The following is a 23,878-nucleotide window of genomic DNA, read 5'->3' on the forward strand; positions in this document are numbered from 1 at the left end:
CATGTTTATCAATATTTTGTTATTCATAAGAATATTATAATATACCAACAATATGTTAATATACGACTGATTTTCTCAAATCGCCTTGAGGCAATGTGCCCGCCCTTAAGCATTTGCATGTAAACTGTTTGTATTTATAAAGTATTTAAATAAATCAATAAACGTAAATCAAAGTGTACTTTAAAATCATCTTGAGAAAAAAATTAAGAATCCATGTTTGATAAAACCGCTGAAATATTAAATTAAAAATAAAGTAGTAAATAATGTGAATAATGTTTTGTTTTTTTATAAAATAATCTACTAATTATTTTCTTTTGTTTCAGAAAATGCTTATTTGACGCCATGTCGTCACGAAATGAGCGGTAATGTGATGGAGGTAAGAAATGAGTTTCATGAATATTATAATATTTAATTGGTAAAAAAACGTGTAGTAGAATAATTTGTGTAATATATTTTTTTAGTACTTAAATGCCCAAAGCTACAATTTTTAAGCGCAAAATTATATTAGAAGAATTTAACATCGTTTTTACACATTTTCATAATAAAATGTTCAATTTCACTTTCATTTTTGCATCTTGTGGTACATAAAGCATCGCACTTATGAACCGGAGGTTAAGTATAAGATTTTGAATATGTTCAAATGTATGTAGACAAGACAAGATTTCACTTCCTAGGGAGTTATTTAGATTAAAATCTCTTACATAAGTACTAAACAAAGAGAAAAAAAAATATTAGAAAGGAATATAAAAGTCTAGGCATTTTTAGGGCTTATGATCTGTCGTTGGTTGGTTTAAGTGGCCACTTTACATACCGTGTAACAAACATATTTCCTCAACATTACCTGTTCCAAGATTTTTTTAACTAAGAGCAGCCATCGAGTGGAATCCACTAGTTTAGGGGTTTATTTAACATTGAACATTATAATTTTTCAGCACGGATGTTCATCGTCACTTATACTGCCTTTATAAGCAAATAGGCAGTTATTTGCAAATGTCATATTTTGAGATAATATTTCAACATTACAAAAATTCATAAAAACTGTTAATAATCATAAATAAATACACAGAATATCAATTGTTTCAAAAATATAAAACCTGAGTGTGTCATATGTACTTAGACTGAGTTTTTGCTTATGAACTCTGAGATGTTGTGTTATTGCTTAAAAAACAATATATCGTTTTTCGTACTGAAATATATTTATTACTGTTCATTGCTTTATATCAAATGGTTTGAAATTTCTTGTAGAACATTAACTCATTTTGTGATTTTAAAATAAAAAGCTGCCTTTTTGCTTATTTATAAAAATAAAACAACAGCAATTATGACGAAAATATAATTTTTTTACAAATAAATTAAAATTTAATGGCATTTAAAGTTTTCAGTTTATAAGTATATTTTAGTATATGATATACCAAAATATAAGAAAAAAATGTACTCGTGAAAAGCCACTCCGTATCATTACACTTGTAAAAAAAATTAAAAATAGTTCACCTTGACTTAAAAATTATTTTCGTCAGCGGATCCATACGGAGTAACCCTGGATCAGCGTTCCTTCTTTTTCTTTTTAACAAGAGAAAATAAATATGATATAAAATTACGAATGTACAAAAAAATTAAGCATGTAGAACCTTTTTAAATAGGAACAGTTAGATTTGTTTTGAATCGGGTTATGGTCCCTTAGCTAGTGTGTCGGTCTCACGGCTCAAAGATTTGTGGTTCGAATCTCACTCTACCCCAACTTGATTCCTATTTTCTAATAGTGAGTTATTTACAATTCGTTGAAAATGGCCCTTAATATCAAATATTTGGGTACATCACAAGAAGGCAAATATTTCTTTTCAAAAATTGTCAAGTAATTATTATATGCAATTTAGATTCTAGAATGTTCTTTATATTTGTTTAGAGTGAGAAAATACCATGCGTGTTTTTTAAGTAAGTACCGTTTTGATAATTGAAAAGTAAACTTTTGTAACCATTATATTTTTATATGAAAGAACATAGTTTTATTTTCTTTTCCACATAATTATCACCAAACTTGTCATATCAAACTACAAGCTTTTGTATTTTGTCGTGATAGAAGTTTGCCGCCAAATGCACCAAATCGTCAGTTATTACTAAAACTCACCCACTCCGTTCCTCATCGTGAAAATTCGTTTGGCCATCTTCGTAAGCTCTGACCTATTTGCGTATCATTCCATCACTCATAATGTTTTGCCCATATACTTCACAAAATTTACGGTGAATATCAACTACTTTCACGCCTTAAGCACTAAGAATACGCATAACAGTCGACGGGATTTTCTATTGGCAGAGGCATATAAATACAAAAAATCAAATGTAAACACGATCGACTGATGCCGCAACAGCGTCTGTGGCTTGTCAACAGAAGTAGGTACACAATACGCATGCGTGTGACACTGACCGCAGCGCTACCAAGTCGTTATTTCAAAACGGTACCGATATGAAAAACTCGCCTCGTATATATATCTATATTTTTAATTATTAATTTACATTTTTACATATTTTGCATCCTTTTTTTATACAGCACAATATTCCCTCACTGAGGGATGTCCCGTGCGGAGGGAAACATTTTACAAGATGTGAAACATGCATTAAATTAGTTATTTAACAATGTTAACTTAATAATAATAATAAATAAACGTAATTAATCCAATCAATCTAATTATCATGAACATAATAAACTATATAAACTAAAATAATCATAAAAAACATAACAAATTTATGTAGACCAATTGACCGAATTTTCTGAACAGTACACACATTTTACATATTTGGCTTGACCCACTCATCGATCCGTGTGCTACCTAACTCCACTATCCATTTTTTAATAGCAATTTTATATTGTGAGTACTTACTTATTGTCTTAATGGATAATGAAAGTAGATTGTACACATTAACCGGCAGTAAAGCGTTCAACTGATAATTTTATATATCGTTGGTCAGCGTACATTACAAATAGACAATTAAACATTTTAAGCATTATAATAATAATAACAATCAAAGTTTATTAACAAAAATAACAATAATTTTATCTACTACATAAAAACTTTGGTAATAGATTTCTCTGGATCATGTCTAGTCTGCCTAACTCGGTACAACCTGTTTTAAGGCAGACATTTTTATGCAAAAATAAACAATTACATAACTACCTTCTTGTTAATATACCTACTTGTTAATATACTACATTGCAGCTAGTTACTATAAATTTTTGTCAAAAATGATATTTTTAAATTATGGGGTTTACAACTCTTATTGGATGTTCCCTAACTATACATTCATAATAATTATGCGTAGGACCAATGTAAGGCGAGCTTTTCAAAAAACGGAACCGTTGATCGGAGTAAATAATGTATTAGATTTGATTTTAAAAACAGTTTTTTCTGTCTCGTGGAAAAGGTTGATTAAGTATATTGGCGGTGATGCATGCTGACCGACGTTTTCTTCATGTGACAAAAATGACTAACGGATTTTGGTGTACCAACGCAGCGTCCTATGCACCATCGGGTGTGGAAAGGGGATTTTTTTTTTAAATGTTTTTCAAATTTTTGGTAATACGAGTGAGTATGTATCAATCTAAATAAGAAAACATTTTCCATCAATTCGAAATTATTAAGTTTTGAATAATGTTTACTTTGCAAATCAGGATCTCTAGAAAGATTTATGATTCGAACCGTCTTCAATCCTGCTCGTTTTTTCGGATTCTCATTGTAAAAACAAGACTGCCAGTTCATTTATTGGCCGGATGTTTCTTGATGGAATCGATGAATAAAGTTTTTTGTATTTTAGATTTGGTTCCAGTCGGAAACTTAGGCTGTCGTGCCCAGTCATTCTGCTGACACACAGTCATTAGTCAAACTCAGTCAAACCGAGAAAGTTATGAAGGAATTCGACCCTGAGGCAGTTACAAATGGCCAATGGAAATTGTACGTAATCCGTCATTTGCGCCGTGATAAGAACCCAGTTTTTAATCATGGCCTCTTTAAATGATCTAACAAAAAGGGAACATAATAAATCAACGCCATTTAACGAGGAAGAGATGTTTTTTATTATTATTTATTTGTTAATTAGTATACTACGACCAAAAAAATATTTTGTTGTTGTTTATGTTACGCATAATCATCGCTATGATTTTTCGCAATGGACTTTGTAAATTTTAAATTACACCCTCGTGACGTCACTAGTTCCATTCAGTGAGTTTTACTGAACTTTAAAAACAAATTCCTATGTCAAATAATGCTAAACGTCCAAAAACGCGGCTACTTGGAAACAGGAAATCTATCACAACGCTAAAACTGATTATTTATTCTTAACGCTTATTCACGTCAACTTGTGACGTTTCAAAGTGGTTTTTTTGTAGTAAAATGTATATTTTCGAGAAATTCCGCCGCCCAATTAAATACTCTAATTTTTACAGAGTGTAAAAAAAAATTGATATCCAATTTCCTGTGGCAATGAACTTCCTCGTATAAGTTTTAATAAAAGTAACAATTCTGCCTGAGGCCAAATTATTCACCTTCATCGTCACGATTTTGAACTGCTTGATGCCCCATGCGGTGTTTATAAAGGAAAAAAAATGTTATTCAATTCAATAACTTAGCAAATATTATTTATTTTATGTTAAAGGTAAACCACTAGATTTCTATCGTGCTTATTTTCAAGTTCCATAAAACACATAAAAACTTATTCACATTTCTCGAATTTTCACGCATATTTGCTAATCCAGTAATAATGGAAAATGGAAAAAATAATTCATAAATGGATACTTCTAGAAACGGGCAAACTTTTACCGTAGGCTGCCAACAAAAGTATTGTTGTTTCGAGAAGTTACGTTATTATTATGTCGGTAATTTAAAACCCCTGCAAAACAAATATAAAACACTCCTTGTTATGGAGGCGGGGGTTGCTCACTTTATTTTACTAATTTTTTTGCACAATTGTTCAATGTTGTAATTTGTGAATTACTTTTGGAGTAGGAAGGCCAATTATGAATATTGTTCACTTAAAAAAAAAATATTTTAATCAAATTTTTACATTTAAATTTATTAAGTTCAGGGACATGGCTTATAGTGACACAACCAGAAACGATCCATTGAATCAAAAACACTAGTTTTTGCTGTAAATTAAAGATCAGAAGCTTTTATTTGTGCGGGTGAGATTCAGCCAACTGGATTATTGCTCCTGTATACATGACAATGCCTGGTTATTAGTTTGAACAACTAAAAGTTTCAGCTCTTCTATTTCACAAATGTCAACAGATATGAGAAATGTAAATATTCAAACATGGGCATAATGGAAAATGTGACACAGTGTGTAAAATGGTAATTCAAATCTGTTAATGGCAGATCATGTGCTTTTATAATAGGTACTTTGACTTACATATTTCCTTCTTTTAAGTGCTCTTGATCTCTGTTGTGTTAAATAAAATATAAAATGACATTTGATATAAGGTGAGAAATAAAATGGAAGGTAGTGGATGCTTACTTAACTACTATGCTACCCTAAAAATTGCCGGTAGGATAACTTTGTTCCTCAGGGGTGGGATCTTTCTTGGGCTGTTGATCCAAATTTAGTTCACAAGTGCATTTAAAGGGAAATGCAAACAAATCAAACAAAATAATTAATTAGATGAAAAAGATTTGGTTGTTAAGAGCTGTTTATTAATTTATTTATTACGGAAGTACATCCTTAGCTCAACTGGTATTATAAAAATCCTTTAGGTCATTTTACAAGACGTGATGTGACGACGGACAAATGAGGCATATGACTAAAAAGGTGACTTTGTGGTGGTTTTTTAATCACTCGACAAATAAGGATGATCTTCGATACGCGGCACCTGTTCATTATTAACTTCACACGGAACGTCAGCAATGGCAAGAAAGAGAACTTCCACAGACATGACACACCCCGCCATAACACGTACACCGGTGGGCATCATGGAAGGTGCAGGTAAATACGCATCCAGGAGTTGATTGGCGCAGAACCCGCAGACATCAACCGAGGGTCGCAGCAAGGCTCGGTTTGCTGCCGTCAATCACCAGGGAACTCGGAAGAGTTCGTAGATTGAGTCAACAATTTACCGACGGAAAATGGATACATTTCAGAACACTTGTACCTAAGGTGTTAACGTATTTTTTGACCCACTAAACTGTGGATAATGCATGCGTAAAAACACAATATACACACCACGGCACTCGAGGAAAATATATTATAAAACACCGCTGTTACTTTAAAATATAAATTTCTCCATTAAATCTTTGGAGTATGAAGTTGCCAAATTTGTCGGACAAACTCGGACATTCACACGGTGTTACTCGCGTGAACGGCCCCCGAGAAATGTGTCGCGCATCTTGAAAGATTATGTAAAGTCAGGCTTAAAAAAATGTTCATTTTTGTGTAAAAAAGACAAAATTATTGTTTTTAGTAAGTCAAAGAAAGAGATATGAGAAAAATACGCTAGTAAAATTCGTTAGTCATTAGGACGTGTAAACAAAGACAAGCAACTGGCGACCGTAATATGAGAGGCTTGTTTGTGCAGACATTTTCATGTACAACGAAAAGTTATTATAGAAACACTTGTATTATTTTCAATAAACTTTAGCCATACTGGGGTGGTTCAGAAAACATATTACTTTAAAAACAGGGAGGTTCAAGATAATATAACATATAGTAGTTGCCAATAATTTCGTAACAGTTGTTATATGTTACTTTATGAACTAATTTCAAACAAAATCTAGCATTAACCGCCAGAAAAACTTCTTTCTCTTTAACTCATGTGTATCTTGACTGCAGAATCATCCCCCGTCTACTATGAAATATGTTTTTTCAGTATTTTTTTTAAATCGTGCTCTAAGAGACATCTAGTTTCTCTTTTTTAATATATCCCCTTTTCCTCTATCTTCAATTCCCTTTTTCCATTAAATACTACTAGATTTACTTTTGTTACTATTTTTATACCACGTATTTTTTTATGCAAAATGGTACAAGTAATAATTCATCTGAAGAACAATTTTCTGCCCTACGAGATAAACATTTATTATTTTATTGGACTACAAGCCTTCAAAATGAAATGCCAAGTAGATGAAAGTGAGAATTTTTGGCACCTTCTATTTGTGTTCAATTGAGGAAGAAAACAAATAAGGAAAATACATAATTGTCTTATTTGTTGTAAACTAATGAAGGAGAATACATCACTGTCTAATTTGTTGTAAAATTATAAAAGAAAATAAATTATCGAATAGTTTGTTCTCTTGTTCTCTTTATTTTGAATAAAAACGTACACAACTTATGTTAATACCTATGTTTAAGGTATGTCGGACTCGTGGTGTAATGGTCAGTTCGTTTTGCTCCCCAAAAACCCCCCCTCTATGCCTACTTTCACCGCGCGCATACGTGATGTCGCCGCGTAATGTTGCACGATGGGAACAAATATAATCATAACACGAATGTAAGGTAAAAAAAAAGCAATCTGTTAGTATCTTTAAAATTTTATTGTGCACGCGGAAATATTTATTGACACAAAAAAGTAGATAAGTAAAGGGTCATTTAATAAAAGTAGTTGAATTGATGAACTTTGAACTTAAAATGCAAAACAAATTTTATTTTATATAAAACTGATATTTATATAATATTTGATGTTTTAAAGATAATGTTGGTCAAATATCCACCTCAGAGTTGTTTACTCCAATTTCTATTAATTCTCTCATAAGTTGAGCAAAGTAGGGTAAAAAAATTTACTACTCTGGCAACACTACCGAAATGTCCATTTTGATTTCTTCGACAATCTGACAGATGGACCAATAGTTCAATTTTTAAGTAATGTATTTGCTATTTACACATTCATTTGCTAATTACACATAAACTGTAATCATATCCCTTTTCCTTAAAAGATTTATTTATTTATTTATGACAAAATACAAGGTTTTTAAACTTTACATATAACATTTTATTTCATATTTTATTTGTACGAAATAATCAGCAATAGTGCTGGTATGAGAGGATATTATATATAATAACACAATAGTTTAAATAAAAATTCAATAAAATAGCATCACATATCACTCGTCACACGGGCTGTAAGAACTGTTTTATTTAGGTGTTTTTTAAGTACGTTCATGTTTTGTATTTTTATTTATTTTTATTTTACTTTTTTTTATTTATTTATTAATTACATTACACATACATTTGCTAAGGACAAAGACACGGTTTATAGCAACACAATCAGGAACGACCCATGTCTGTGAACTTGCTCCGACTTGCTAGAAAATCCGTGTTGAGTATCATTAGAAAGTGAATTGTAAAAGATCCTAGCAGTATTTCTACACTTAGCTGAATTCACATCAGGAGTTGCGTACTGAGCGACGTCTACAAAGAAATTAATGGGTTCAAACGTAAAACTACTCATTTATAAGTATTTAAGTCACCTTCTGTTTGATGCTCGTATGCGGTTTCTGGAATATTCTCAATTCTATGGAAAAAAATAATTTTTCAGTATTTCTTTATTTGACTGTTTTCAGTAGAAAATGTTCGTAATTATTAAGGGTCTATCTTAACAACACGACTATCAAACACGTTCTGGCATAATCGCTAACGTAAACGTAGCAACCTGTCTTAAATGAAGTTATTTATCTCGGTAATCGCATATTTTGTACGAAGCGGTGAATTATTCAAGGGAAATACCGGTTACTCCGCCATTGAAATAGCAATAAACTCTAGAAATTGGCATGCAAGCCATTGTACAGCCAAACCCCACAGTGATTTATAAAACTTAATCATTGATTTTTGCAAACATGGCTACTTGTTTTAGAAGCACACATACGCATAACAAAGTAACGCTGGTAGGTACTGCGTAAACACTCTGTCTTTTGAATGTTGCACAATCACAATAGTCGCACTTGTCGATGATAAGGAACTTCAGACCTACGGGAAATTGTATACAAAAATGGGTTTTTTGCGCACGGTAAAAATTATAGCATTAAATTTTACGGCATAGTTTATTAAAAATATGTGAAAAAAATAATAAAACACATTTGAATGTAAACGAACTACTTTGAACGACAACACTGGTCCATATCAATCAATCAATGATAAAAAATCTGTACAAGATATCCGGTTTGCTTACCGTAAACGGACCAATCGGCAGAACTGACAGAGAATAAGCGGAAGAGAACCTTTGACGTCACACGCGGTGTTATTTCAGAAAAACAAAACTTTAAAAAAATCAAAGCGCTTATAATGTATACATATAAATATAAATAATTAGGTTATGTATGTTTGTGGCCGCAAATCTCGAAGAGTAATCATTGGATTGACTCAAACTTTTTTTACAAAACATTGCATTTTAATAGAAGGTTGTTTTTATATACTTTTTTTCATAAGTTCTAATGGAAATGGAACATTCTATGCGTTTATATATTTGTCAGAGTTAATAAGTACTGAATGACAGTTTAACTCAGTGCTGCTATTTAACCTGTTTTAGCCAAAGTAAAAAAACTTAATTTTCCGTACAATTTAGGATAAAAAGAATTTAAAAATCGAATTATATCTGATAAATTACATAACTATTTTCATTTTTTTTTTGCCACAGCGAAGCGTGGTCAGGTTCAGCTAGTACGATAAATAAAATTGCTTAATTTGATAGTCTACTAACAAATAAAATAAAAAAATAAAAAACTATAAACTTCCTTATTAAAACCGGCAAAACCAAGCATCCCATATAAATGTAAATAAAATAATTCATTCAAAAATAATAAAAACAACTTCACACTGTTCTCTTTTATATATTTTTTATTTAATTTAACTTGATAACCCCTTAAACTGGAAAGAACACTTGAAGGTTGTTGACGCTAAAATAAGCAGTCATATATTTTTATTCGGTAAACTAAATAAAATAGCTAACGATGAACGTGTTATACATAAAATTTTAAAATTTGATATTGTATTTTAGGGTAACTAACTATGTTTAAATGCCGATTGGTTACATGTGGGCCATTTTTTATTGAATTAAATTTACTAACATTCACTAATATTTATAAAATGGAGCTTTGTCTTTTTGTTAAATCAAAACCTGAACCAGACTTGTAAAAACCCATTTTTATAACACCAGGAATAAAAGTTCATTAAAAATTCCCTTGACAAAACAATAATTTATGACAAAAGTAGTCATACAGATGCCAGTCAAAATGTATAATAAGCTCCCCAAAAAAATCCAAGAAAAAAGTATTATTTTTAAAATTTCAAGAGTAAAGTTTAGTTAATAAAGGATAAAATTGATAAATTTTATACTAACTTATATATGGCCTTTAATTTATATTACAACAGAGATAAAAACATTTTAAAGAAGGTAATACATAAGTCAAAGCATTTACAGAGTTTATGATCTATCATTAACTGGTTCAAGAGGCCACTTATACACCATGTAACATTCACCATTCTTCCTATGTTTGGTGTTCTGGTCCATTAAGAAGTTTTAACATTAAAAAAATGTTTTCAGACGTCGCCTAGTATATAAGTAATATAATTCGGTCAGAATTTCATCCGCACCAATAAAGATAATAAAATTATGTTTTTATTACGTAAGTGGTTAGTAGACAGAACGTTCCCATATTGATTTATTATTTATGTTAAACATTTTTTCATCTCTCATTGAATACTGTTTTAGTAATTTCTTAGGTTAACCTTTTCTTTTATTTCTTTCTAATTTTATTTACATTTTTTAGATCTTAATTTTAATAGGTTCTTTCAATTTTCTTATTGTTTTGTAGATATGAAGTAAAATTTTCAATATACTTTGTTTTATTTTTTATCTTGTTTTGATTACATTTATGAGCACACACTATTAAAAAACGTGTTTAATTTTTTTCTCTTATTTAAAATATATTCAAGTAAATTGCTATTACAATATTTGAGTTTGTCCAAATGTTCGTAGACAAAAGACTGGATTTCACCCCCTCGGGAGTCATTAAGATTAACAAATTACAACAGGGGTGGAGAATACCTTAAATAAGGGAATATGGATGTCAAGGCATTTACAGGGCTCTCAAATATTAAAATAAAACCAACTGGTCCAAGAAAAAGTGTATAAATTGAAAAAATGTTTTCAGGCGTTGCCTAGTATGTGAAATAATTCAGTCAAATGAATCTCTTCACAACAATAAAGGTTTCAGCTCTTTAACTCCACTAAAATCAACAAATGGAACAATTGAAGAAATATGGATGTTCAAACATAGGCAAAATGGTGAATGTTACACAGTGTGTAAAATGGCCACTTAAACCAGCCAATCACAGGTCATAAGCCCTGTAAATGCCTTGACATCCATATTCCCTTATTTAAGGTATTCTCCATCCCTGTTGTAATTTGTTAAATTGCTATTCTTTAATTTTAATTGTACTATTTTACTCTATTTTCTAATTTTATTTATTTTTCTATTTCTTTGAACTATTTTCTGGTCGTTATTTTATTTTATTTTATTTTATGTTTATTATTTTATACGTATACAGTATTATGTCTGTACTTTTTTTTTCATTTTTAATTAAAACTTATGTCTGAGCACCCGATAAATAACTATTATTAAATAGTTTTTTGGAACAAAATATATGTTAATACTTTGTTTTCTTTATAATGTATTAATCTTCTAATAATGTGTATATTTTATTAAATAAGGAAAAAAAAGCTTTTTAACTTCAGATCAGTATATGAAAGAATTGACGAAATAAATATGTTCACACCAAGGTAGTGTGTAAAATATTACACAGTGCGTAAAATGACCACTTAAGTCAACCAATGACAAGTCATAAGCCCTGAAAATGCCTAGACTTCCATATTTCCTTCTCAAAAATATTTTTTCTCTGAAATCCAGCCTGTCTACAAACATTTGGACACACTCAAAGCTGGTTTTTAAACATTGCTGGTTACATTTTTCCCGTTTGAATCCAATGGAGCAAATAGGTTAATGTAATTTTGAATCACGACATCTCGTGGTACCAATATGTCCCGCAGTTTCCTGAAAAACCCTGAAACGAAAGCCAAATCTGAAACAGCATAAACTACATATTAAATGCTTTTGAAACAAGTTTGCCAAGCTTTCAGGCACACAGCTTTTCGTGACGCGGAAAATATATCATTTGAATAAAATATAGCCATGTCACAAAGCTCGCTTATGCGGAAGATGCTCCATAGTAAGACGAGCGACAAATTACTTTAAAGAAATATTGAGTTCTTATGATATATAGGAAAATTTCAATTTGTTGAATATTATCGGGAAGTAACCGTGAGTGCTAAAAGATCACGAGACAGTGGCAAATATAGAATTAGATTTTATAACAGAGATTCTAAATATTTAAACTTGGCTTAAAATATTTAACAAAGTAACAGAATACGTAAAATGTCTGCTTTTTTTCTAATAGTCAGCGCGTCCGCCTTCCATGCAAGGTATCCTGGCTGCGATTCGCGGTATGGTTGATGCGAAACATCTATTTAAAAGGGTGTTTTTATACGAAAATATTTCATAATCCCTGGATTTAAGCGTAAAACTGACCTTCTTACCTTTGTGTATTTTTTTTATCGATATACGCTACTGTTTGTGTACTAATACAGTGCCCTATGCATCATTTGGAGACACATATTATAGTAATGAAAAGAAAGGAAAAACCATGCTTATTGGTCGAACCGTACTACAGCTTTGTTGCATTTCAGCGGGGCTGCGTGAATTTATTTTGTATGACGCTTTAGTGCTGTTTGATCGTAAAAGTATCGATTTTACTTCGTACAGAAACCAGTGGCAGATTTCAAAAAACTTTGATGCATGAATGCGGATTTTAATTTTTGTAGAAAATATTTTTGAAGTGCTAAACTCTCATTATAATATTGAAAAAAAATACATAAGCCAAATTACAAACAAATATTCTACTTAAACACTAAGGATAAATCAAGCAAGCAAAGGAGAGCGGTATAGCGAAATACTTGAGAGGATATATCAGTTTCTATATAGGCAATGCCTGTTCTAAGGTACCGATATATTGGCAAAAAAAAAATATAGGGTATTTTCAATATCGTTCACGGATAAAATAAGTATGAATGTAATATATAAGTATGTATATAATAAAATTAGCACATATGTTTATAATAAAATAAATATGTGGATAATATATAAGTATGTATATAACATATAGGTACAAATTAAGTTATAATTGTCAGCAAATTTGCTTCTCATGTCTATCAACCATTTGCCAATTTTCTTCCCAAAACATGTTCTACTTTCGTTTTTCTAGATGTAGGGCACTAAGTTATAAAGCTTTGGTCCCGTAAAAATAAAAGAATTTTGAAACACCGCTACACGCGTTCTAGGCATCATTAAGTCATTCCTCACAGAACTTCGTGTTTCGTGTTCATGGTATACCCTGTTTAGGGTATCCCAGTGTTTATGGGTTTCAATCAAAATTTTCATTTTATAAGATTGCCTTACATCAAGAACTCGTAGAATTTTAAGCAACACTTCACTCAGGGACCTATATGGCCTTTTTAGAATAACTTTCAAAACAGATTTTTGAGCTTTTACTAGTGGGTCTAATATAGTCCTAGCAGCTCCTCCCCAACCGACACATCCGTAACCAAAACAGAATTACAGAGTCCATAATATACACTTTGTATGTCTATCATAGACAGTATATTACGTAACGTTACGAACACATGTATATGTTTTCTTAATCTACCCACTTCATAATCAATGTGCTTTCTCCAGTTGAGGTTAGCGTCAATAAAAATCCCCAAATATTTTATGGCATCCACTCTTTCTAGTTGATTACAATTGCAGAATGTGGGTTTGTTGCATATTTATTCATGAATTTTTAATGAAAATGTATTTTTGGGTTCGCCCTTAACTGTTGAACTAAATGTTACATATTTAGTTTTCGCAGGGTGTTTTTTTAGATGCATACGTTTTTATAATTTTAATCTTTCACGCATATTTTTAAAAACGCGTTTACAAAGACTGCTAAAAATCCTCGCGAGCTCGGCCCGTATATTTACTTTCAGCTCAGTGGTGATGGCAGGTTCGTTTGAGTAAACAATGTTTCTGAAGAAACCCCACAAAAAATCATATTTACTCAGATCGGACGACCATGTAGGCTAAAAGATATCATCAAACCGGGAGATCACTTTTCTTGGAGATAAATCTCTTACAGCATTTTTAAATGCATAAATAGTGTGTGCAGTGGCGCCACCTTGTTAAAATCACCTTTTGTTTTTTGAAGAAAGGACTATTATAATGGGATGGGGAGCCACTAATAAATCAATATTAAAACCTCTCGAATCTGCTCAAAAATCAATCATTAAAATAATTTTTAAAAAGCCCTTCAGGTCCCCAGCGTCAAGTTATTTGGGGAATTCGAGATCTTAGATATAAGACAATTTTATATTTTTAGAAAAATAATGTTTGTGCTAGTAAATTATTCTATCAAATCCCAAAAAAAACACTCCCACACTACCAGAAGTCAAACTAGAGGATTAGTCATGGGGTCTATCACAAACTCTGAATTCGGGCAAAAAAAATCAGGTTTCTGGGCTCGAAAATATTTAAAATGTTACCCAAAGATTGCAAAACCATGACCTGGATTCAATTAAACAAATTTATAAAAGATTGTTTACTGGATTTAGGTCGAGAAAAATCGGAAATATTGTATAACTGTATGGTATATTTAAAAGTAGGTTGTAATGTCATAGTTTATTTTTGCATAAAAATGTCTGTCTTGAAACAGGCTGTACCTAGTTAGGCAGACTAGACATGATCCAGAGAAATCTATTACCTAAGTGTTAATGTAGTAGATAAAGTTATTTTTGTCAATAAACATTGATTTTTTTTATTATTATGTTTATTATTATTGCAAAGTTCTTTTTGAAAAAACCTATTAATCATCCTACAATTTCAATTTGAATTTATCGTTGCCGCTTAGCTATGATATTTTTCAAAAAAATAAAACAGTTACCTTCTGGATATGCAATGGTCGTTCACATATCTCCCTTGGATTGTTTTAACTTCAGTAATGGAAATTTTGGTTTTTCACATAACCTCAAAGACAAAAATATGCCTAATCACTGTAAAATATGCTGCTATGCAGTGTTTCCGTAAAAAAAGTCCCGAACATTCTTTTGGCATAAGTTAATCTTGGTTTATGGTTGTTATCGTTCAATTTTTGAACGATTTAAATTTTAAATGGATGAAAATTTAGTTTTCTCTTCGTCGAATCGTGCTTAGTTTTTTCCTGGTGATTTCTGTGACTTTTTAAACACTAAATAACTCACACGTTGGAAGTTTTCATCAATTGAAACTGATGGAGCTAGACCTTGGCAACGTCAAAAGATGTTCCTGAAGCTCTAAATCTGGCTACCCTATGTTAATTGAATTTTATCAAACGCCTTTGCTTATTTGGCACAGAAAGCAAAAAAATAGCTTGTTAAGTACGCCTCGATAGTGAACACACGTATTTCTTCCGACCAACAATTCATAGTAAATAAAAATCTATATTACCTGCAAATTTAACGCTTTACTCCACTCCATTCTCATTACTTGCATTAAAAAGTTATTTCCGTTTGAAATATGAAATTAGCCATTGAACATCCTGTATATGGGTAAATTTTATCATTTTTAACACATTTGCTATAAAAACTACATTTGAATCAAATAATTTAATAACGAAGTCTGGTTTGGCTCTATGATGTACTTTTATGGCCAAAGTGTGTTTAATTGCATATAATTACATAATTATCTCATATCAGACCGGTGTTTAATAGTTTTTTTACAATGAAAGTTACAACTGTAGGTTTAAAAAAATACATTAGAGTCTACTTGAAGAATACGAAAGATACCCAACATTAATCATCATCAATCCCTTTCTGCACCTAGTGGCTTATAGGGCACTGCATTGTTACACCACTCACAGTGCTAATATTAAAACATTAGTATAATTTTACTTATTAAAAAGTTTATAGTGTACACTAAAGTAGTGCTATTTAAATCTACTCTTTTTATCCGTTATTTAAAAATAATCCAAATAAGTAAATATGATTCAACTCTGATTTTTTGAGGCTTGTTAGCAGATGGAAAGGAGCGGATATGAAAAAAAGTTATTAAAATACATCATATAATCCTGACCAATTGAGAAAAATATATTTCTTGGATATTTTTCTTGCAATTGGCGGGAATCGAACCCGTGACGTCAGTTTCTTGATTAGTCGTCTAACCAACTGCACCACGGCATTTGTCTTATGTTGACCTTGTTTATACATAATAAATAATAGATATACGTCTATGTTTATGTACTAGTACAGCGTAATAATCTACAAGAAAAAAATTGAAAAAAAAAAATTAGGGATGCTGTATTTTTAATAATATTTTACGTGGAATAGCCCAGAGGGTATGCCTAAAATCCTAATACACGTATAAGGGTTAGAACGTACATGTATATGGACACGCTTATGTTAAGCAACCCTTGTGACTGAAAAGAACCAGCGTACATTCTACGTATGGCCATAATGTTTAGCGGCAAAGCTTTTTTAATTCTAAAGGTTTTTTCACATTATTTTTTTCAATGAACCACCCCTAGAGATGAGAATTAAAAGGATCTCCATGAAATTCTACTACAATGACCGAAAAATTGAAATAATTTATAGCATAATTAAATTATTTTCTAAAAATGTGGCCAGGAGTTATCTCGGTTCCCTACTTTTTTTAATGGATATAACATATAATATTAATGTATTCGTCTTTTTTTTCATTAAATTTTTCTAAATGTTCAAGATATACTTCTTTAAAATGACGTTTTTCTAATATTAATTTTATTTGGTCTTAAAATAGTACAAACATATTTATGTTCTTATTATTATTATTATGGATAACTTATATAGCGCCATTTTCGTAATAAAATACCTCAAGGGCGCTTTACATGGTGATTCTATTGTTAAGTTAATTTAATTGAAGCTTTTAAATTTTTAATTTAATTAAAATAATTTATTTTGTTGTCACGTGCTACGGATTTATTCAAATGATTTAGAGAACAAGTGGGTTTTAAGTTTTTTCCGAAACATCACTTCACTTTCACAGCCTCGCACCTCTGCTGGGAGCATTCCATGCCATAGGGCCTGCGACCGCAAATGCGCGTTCACCAAATTTAGTGCGCTGTTTGCGTAGAGGTATAATAACTTATCTTATAATTAATAAATTTATCAATAATTTTAAATATTTCAAAACTTAAAACATGCAAAAAATACAAAAATGGTTACTAAAAAGATTGCAATTATTTTTTTTCGGGATGTTTTGGGAAGAACCAAATTTGCTGATAAGTATAAATGCAAAATCACTTACATCACAATCACTTAACCACTCACACACCAATCACCGCAGCAGCACATTAACCTTTCAAACAATAAAAATTTAAACAAATTTGAAATATTATTACAAATCAAAGCCCCAAGACAAGTCCCTAAAAAAAAAAGATACACAAGGGTCATGTCGAAGTTGAATTAATTTATAATACTTACATATCATAAGCAAAGAAAACTTTATAGCACAATGATATCCGTCCACGAAATCATTAAATTTTATTGGTGGGAAACAAATTTCCATGCGAATGCGGGGCGAGAAATAGCGGGGGCGAAGCCCTGGGGCTTCTACGATAAAATGGACTGTATTTTAAGTTTAATATAAATAAATGAAAATCCTTCTATGCGGTATGCAGTGTCAATCAGTCACAACCCCAAAAAATTAAATTAATCAGGAATGGAAGCCACTAACTTGGTTTGTTCTTGATGGAATTGTTTGGGTCCGACGGTCACTTGCGAGCGGCACCAGCACTAGGGAAAACACCAATCTGATGCTCAACACTGGTGGTTGGTGGAAACAATGAGTTTGATACGGCACACGTTCAACGAAATAATATATACGACACGAGGTCTTGCTGTGGCGGGTTTTCAAAGGATACTGAGGTGGGATGTGAACTGTTGTTGTAGGTAAAAGGGATTTTAAAGTGTGACAATAGTTTGACAATGCATACCCAAATAATTTGCAACCACTAATAAAAATACAAATAAAATAATTTACGTTATTTGAATGCTTTAAAAATCACTGACTTTTTCAATTTCAATTACCAACCGACACTTCATCATCATTGTCATCCCTTTGCACACCTAATGGTGCATAGAACACTGCATTGGTACACTTATTATGATAAGATGATCAGTTTAACGTTTCAGGTACCAGTCCAGGGACTATAAAATATTTTGGTGCCCTTTTAAATAAATATGTCATCTCAACCACGTCGGGAATCAAACCCGAGACCTCTTGCTTGGTAAACAAACGCGCTGACCATTACACCGCGGGACCGACTTACGCAATACCTACTGTAAACTTTTTTATTCCATAAAACTGTTTTCAGTTGTCGTACACATTAAATTATGTACCTATCCAGCTTGTGTATGTAACTTAAATTCGGAATATTTGAAAACCAGGAACTGAATCCCAAATACCTTTGTGCTCTGTAGCTGCAAGACGTGTTAAAATGTTTATTCTATAGCGCCCTTCAGGTGATTTTCATGAAAATGACACTATATAAGTTATCCAGAATAAATAAATAAAAAATACCTTCTTTAATACAGCATTTTATCTTCATTTCTGTTTCCATAGCCATATTATCATTATAATGTCATGCAAAACTATATAAATAGTAAATAATATAAAATTTAGATCTGAATAACTCCCTAGGAAGAAAATTCAGCCTGTCTGCAAACATTTGGACATACTCAAAACATTGTTCAAACAGATAGACTTTGTGAATTACATCTGAGACATTGGACACGGCATGAAACATTATATCAGCTTCGAAAGCAGATTTATTTTGTGACTTGTTTTTTCCGGAATTGTTATGCTGGCTGATATAAATATTTTTGACCCTTTTATGGTTGCGATACTTAAACATATAAAAAAAACTAAGGGTACCCTTTCAAGCCTTACAATCGGTATCTAAATAAAGGGTTCTTTTATTCTTCTTCAACCACCCTTATTTTGACTAGATCACTCTCCTTATTTAGATCAGCGGTCATTTTGTGATCTTCACTTGGCATATTATTTTATTTCAGACTTTCTTGGGAATATATTTCTATCCTACTTATTGATCAACTGCTTTCTGATAATATAATCTATTGCACAAATATGTCTTAATCTTTTTTGGCCTTTTTTGGATCATATACATTTGTAAATAGATGCTAATATTTTATTTTAAAAAATATGAAATAATTTTCTTTATATTTCAGATGCCCGTGGTTTTTTTGCTGTTACTTCATTTATCTTTAAATGGACCAGATAAGAGCCACGCTGTTAATCCAGGTATTTATGAATTGATTTAACTTTTTTTATTCGCATGCCGAACGAGGGAGATCGACGTTTTTTTTTCTTTTTTGAACAAATGTGTTTTTATGATTTACCGAAATATTTCATTTTCAATTATCAACGAGTTGTAAATAACTCACTATTCGAAAATTGGAATCAAGTTGGAGTAGAGTGGAATTCGAGCCACGGATTATTGAGCCGTGAATCTGAGACACTTGCTACGAGACAATAAAGCGATTATTGATTGACTATCATACAAATCAAAAAATATATATATGTGTCGTGTCATCATTAATATGATTTGTTAAAGTTTTGTTTTTTTTTTATTTTTCCACGTTTGAAGTCACTACTTGTCATCCAATGGAAGAGTTGGAGAAATGTGGATCTTAAAACATAGGCAAAATGGTGAAAGCTACACAGTGTGTAAAATGGCCTCTTAAACCAGCCATTTTCTTTTTAAAGAAATAACCCGCAAAACCTCTACTTTGAGGCTTGTCAGCAGGTGGGATAGAGGGAATATGAAAAGAGGTAATGAAAAATACACCACAACACCCAGACCACTTGAGAAACAATATTTCTTGGATTTTCTTCTTGCAACTGGCCGGAATCGAACCCGCGACGATAGTTTCACAGTTGGCCGTCTTATTAACTGCGCCACGATGCCTGTAATAAGTTTTTAGCCCTGTAAATGCCTAGAGTTCAGTATTTTCTTCTTAAAAATGTTTTCTCTCACTGTTGCAACAAGTTAAGATTTTAATAATTCGCTAGGAAGAAAATCCAGCTAGTCTGCAAACAATTGGACATAAATATTTACTTGAAAATACTTATATTTTATCACTTCCAGTTATATTACCAAATTAAACTGGTATTTGAGAATTGAATAATGACATTTAGAATGTTTTGTAAGGAAGCTATTTGCGTGCGACGTAAAGTGTGGTAGAAAAATTAGGGGAATTTAAAGCGGTAAATAAAATTTCCTTCTTTGTGAAGGTCGCATGATTTACACGTGATCACGAACAGAATTTTCGGTTAAAATTCATAGTCCGTAGGTCACGATCCAGCTGAAACATCCTATATTCAGTTCTATACGTAGTAGGAACGTGACGTATGATATACTCGGTACCACGAAACTTAAAAAAAAAACTCCTTTATTAAAAATTTTTTTGAAAACACATAATAAAGTTTTTTACGGGTGATTTGAAGTAGGAGAAAAAATTCAACAGAATTTCACCCACATCATTAAAAGTTTATTTCTTTCTTTCTTTCTGTGCCATATCAGGTCTCCCCGACGTTGGCGATCACTCTAGAGTAGGCATTCCGGTCCTGCGCCAACTGGAACAGCGCCTCAACCCCACGCACTCCCGTCCAGTTGCGGATGTTTCTCAGCCAGGACATCTGTCGCCTTCCAACCCCACGCTTTCCCTCGATCTTTCCCATCATAATAAGCTGTAGAAGCGTATATTTGCTTCCGCGCATGATATGGCCCAGATATGCGAGTTTTCTCTGTTTTATTGAGAACAGTAGTTCTTTTTCGGCACTGGCTCGTCTCAACACCTCCACGTTGGTGACTAAATCTGTCCACGGGATTTTCAGCATTCTCCGGTGAAGCCACATTTCAAAAGCCTCTAATCGGTTCATGGAGTTCACCTTGAGAGTCCATGTTTCAACCCCGTAGAGCAGTATTGACCACACATAGCACTTGACCATCCTCTGTCTCAGTTTTAAATTAAGACTATCACTGCAGAAGAATGGTTTCATACCATTGAATGCTGATCGTGCTATTTCTATTCTGCATCTAATTTCCTTATCCGGATCCAGATCAGAAGTGATTTGACTGCCGAGGAATTTAAAGTTAGTTACTCTCTCTATTGTTTGACCATTTATTTGCAATACATCATTATTCTGAGGGTTTCGGCTAAACACTACCATCTTTGTTTTAGCCACATTGATGTTCAAGCCCATAAGAGTAAAAGTTTAAGAAGTAAAATTTAATTTAGTTTCAAAACAAATAATTTTATATTTTAAATAAATAATTTCACATAACTGGAGCAATACATTGATACTTTTCAAAAAATATTGTACAGTTACACGCGTATCTCTTTTTGAAAATAAATTATTCACTAATCTTCAATTAAAGGAGCTCGTCAGCAGTTGTAGCGGAGAGGATATTGAGAGAAGTTATAAAAAATACACTACAATACATAGACGAATTGAGAAAAAAATAATTCTTGTAATTGATGGGAATAAAAAAAAGTCCACAAAGAGACGTTCTTAAAATATAAATTGAGTGTCGTTCAGCTGTGTAGTGCCACAAAATAATTAAAGTTTAAATAAAGATTAGAGCGATTAAAAAAGAAACATAAACGATGGATTTGTACTTACTTAGAATCACTTGTGTAACTTTTTATAAGATATATTCTTGAAAGAAAAGAAAAGAAGAACAAAAGAATGAGTGAGAAAGAAGAACTTGAAGTTAAATTTAATTATTATGTACTTTTGGATACTTTTGTTTTGTATATTCGGCCACTTTTATTTCAATGTCAAATTTTACGCCCGTTTTTGATTAATATAAATAATGTTTCGCAATTAATTCTCATAATTTTTAATATTTATTATTTAATGAAACATGGTTGAATGTTATAGGACACCCTTTACTTGTACTAAAAAGTACATGAGCCTAGGATTTAAGTTTACAGTGTGTAAAACATGCGTAGAATTTTGAATATCACATCCCATTTATCTCATGAAAAGGTTGGATGAACTAGGATTTCAAAAAGTCCCAAAATGTTTGCAGCCCTGACATAAAATAAAATTAAGATAATTTTTAAGCCTCATTACATTGTTTTAATATCAGTACATTACGAATTGTCTACAGAATTTATCAAACGCGTAATTTAAATAATAATTTTAAATAAAAAAGAACATCAGCTACGTATCTTTTATATATGTACATACATGTATTTTATGGTGGGCCGATAATTTTATTTTCCGAATTTTGAAATGAAAGGGGTCTAAATAGTTGCCTTTTGGATTACTCGGGATGCAAAAAATAAATTAAAAAATATTTGATACCACTTTTGGCCCTCAACCAGAGCTTGAAATTTTCAAAAAGTCAATTTTTTGCCCTAAACCGGCTGTCATTTTGTATTTAAGTAAGAAAATCAGTCTAATTAAATTGTATAATCTGCATTGAATTTTATTACATAAGCATCCAAGGGCGTAAGTTGCACTTTGTTTTGTAATAAATGGGTAGCATTGTTTTAATGTGCCATTGTTTTCGTCAATTTTAGTCAGGCGCTCAACGGAATCAGTTCCGCGGAGTGTAAATTTTTTGCATTTCAGTAGTTTTAAAACGTGTTTGAATTTGTAATGTAATTAAGTTATATCTTTACGAACAAAAAAATTATTTTATCAAAATAGAAAATTAAAAATGTTGTAAGGGCCAAAAGTAGTATGAAATATTTTTTTAAATAATTTTAACGTTCAATGCGATCCAAAAGACAACTTTTTAGACCCCTTTCACTTTGATATCTAAAAAAAAAACTTCATACATCATCGGCCCACTTTAATGTTTATTGATAAGTTTGGCTTTTAGGCAGTTAAAATATATATACTTGGAAACAAAGAGGTGCCTATAAACTTGAAAGCTAACATCTCTTGTATCTTGCTAGTAATGACGAATGATCTTAAAACTATGTCCCTCACTGTCAGTAGCCTTTACAAGCAAAACAGCTCGACACGACTAAAATGATAGTAAGCGAGGCACGTTGCAAGACAGGACAGTGTTAGATGATTACCAAGAATCCTGAAGAGGAGGCCTTAGAACAACAGAAAAGAGATAGGAAGACCACTAAAAAGGTGGACAGATGACATTGTTCAACTTGGTTCAGATGGTAGCAGAGAGCCCAAGACAGAAAATATAAGAAAAGTTTAGAAGATTCTTATGTCTAGCGGTGGAATGAATGTGGCTAGCAGTGAATAAATGTGTGGGATTCGTGGTCTATGATCGATGACACATACATGTGCTTAGTAGTTTCACCTAAAATATTTATTTATTTATACATCAACGGTTCAATAAACCTTTTACAAAAAAATAATAATTTCCATTAAAAATCACAGCAGATCACAATAATCATATAGTACATAGAATGAAATAATAGAATAATTAAAACTAAAAAAAATAGTGAACATATAATACAAAAAACAAAAAGTAAATAGAAACACAAGATCTCTAAATAAAAGATAACAATAACCATGAGAAAATCTTATGTTCTAAATATAAATACAACACATGGGCCAGTCATATTCTACATTGAAATCGCAAAACGCGATGTAAAGCTGCATTTTTGGTATGTTTTTTGGACCCATTAGGGGAGTGCGAAACTACGTTTTGCAAGTAAAAGAAAGTTGTGCTACCTGCGTAATAAGTGAAAAACTGCAAAAATTTTGGATTTTTTTCCTTTTTTGCAGTTCAATTAAAATGT

General features: G+C 31.6%; 1 protein-coding gene across 1 annotated transcript in view; it reads left to right on the forward strand.

Moving 5' to 3' along the window:
* The first annotated feature begins 329 nt into the window (after nucleotides 1-329).
* Nucleotides 330-23,878, forward strand: part of LOC148279202 (suppressor of lurcher protein 1-like) — a 422,275-nt gene continuing 398,726 nt past the window's right edge. Inside the window, exons 1-2 of the mRNA XM_088230326.1 lie at nucleotides 330-376; nucleotides 19,319-19,391. Of these exons, the coding sequence (XP_088086452.1) occupies nucleotides 356-376; nucleotides 19,319-19,391 (94 nt within the window). The 5' untranslated portion in view covers nucleotides 330-355. The remainder of the gene's footprint in view (nucleotides 377-19,318; nucleotides 19,392-23,878) is intronic.

Source organism: Micrasema longulum, unplaced genomic scaffold (assembly GCF_059751315.1).
Source record: "Micrasema longulum isolate JH-2025_06_02 unplaced genomic scaffold, ASM5975131v1 h1tg000746l, whole genome shotgun sequence".
In the NCBI taxonomy this organism is placed as follows: Eukaryota; Metazoa; Arthropoda; class Insecta; order Trichoptera; family Brachycentridae; genus Micrasema; species Micrasema longulum.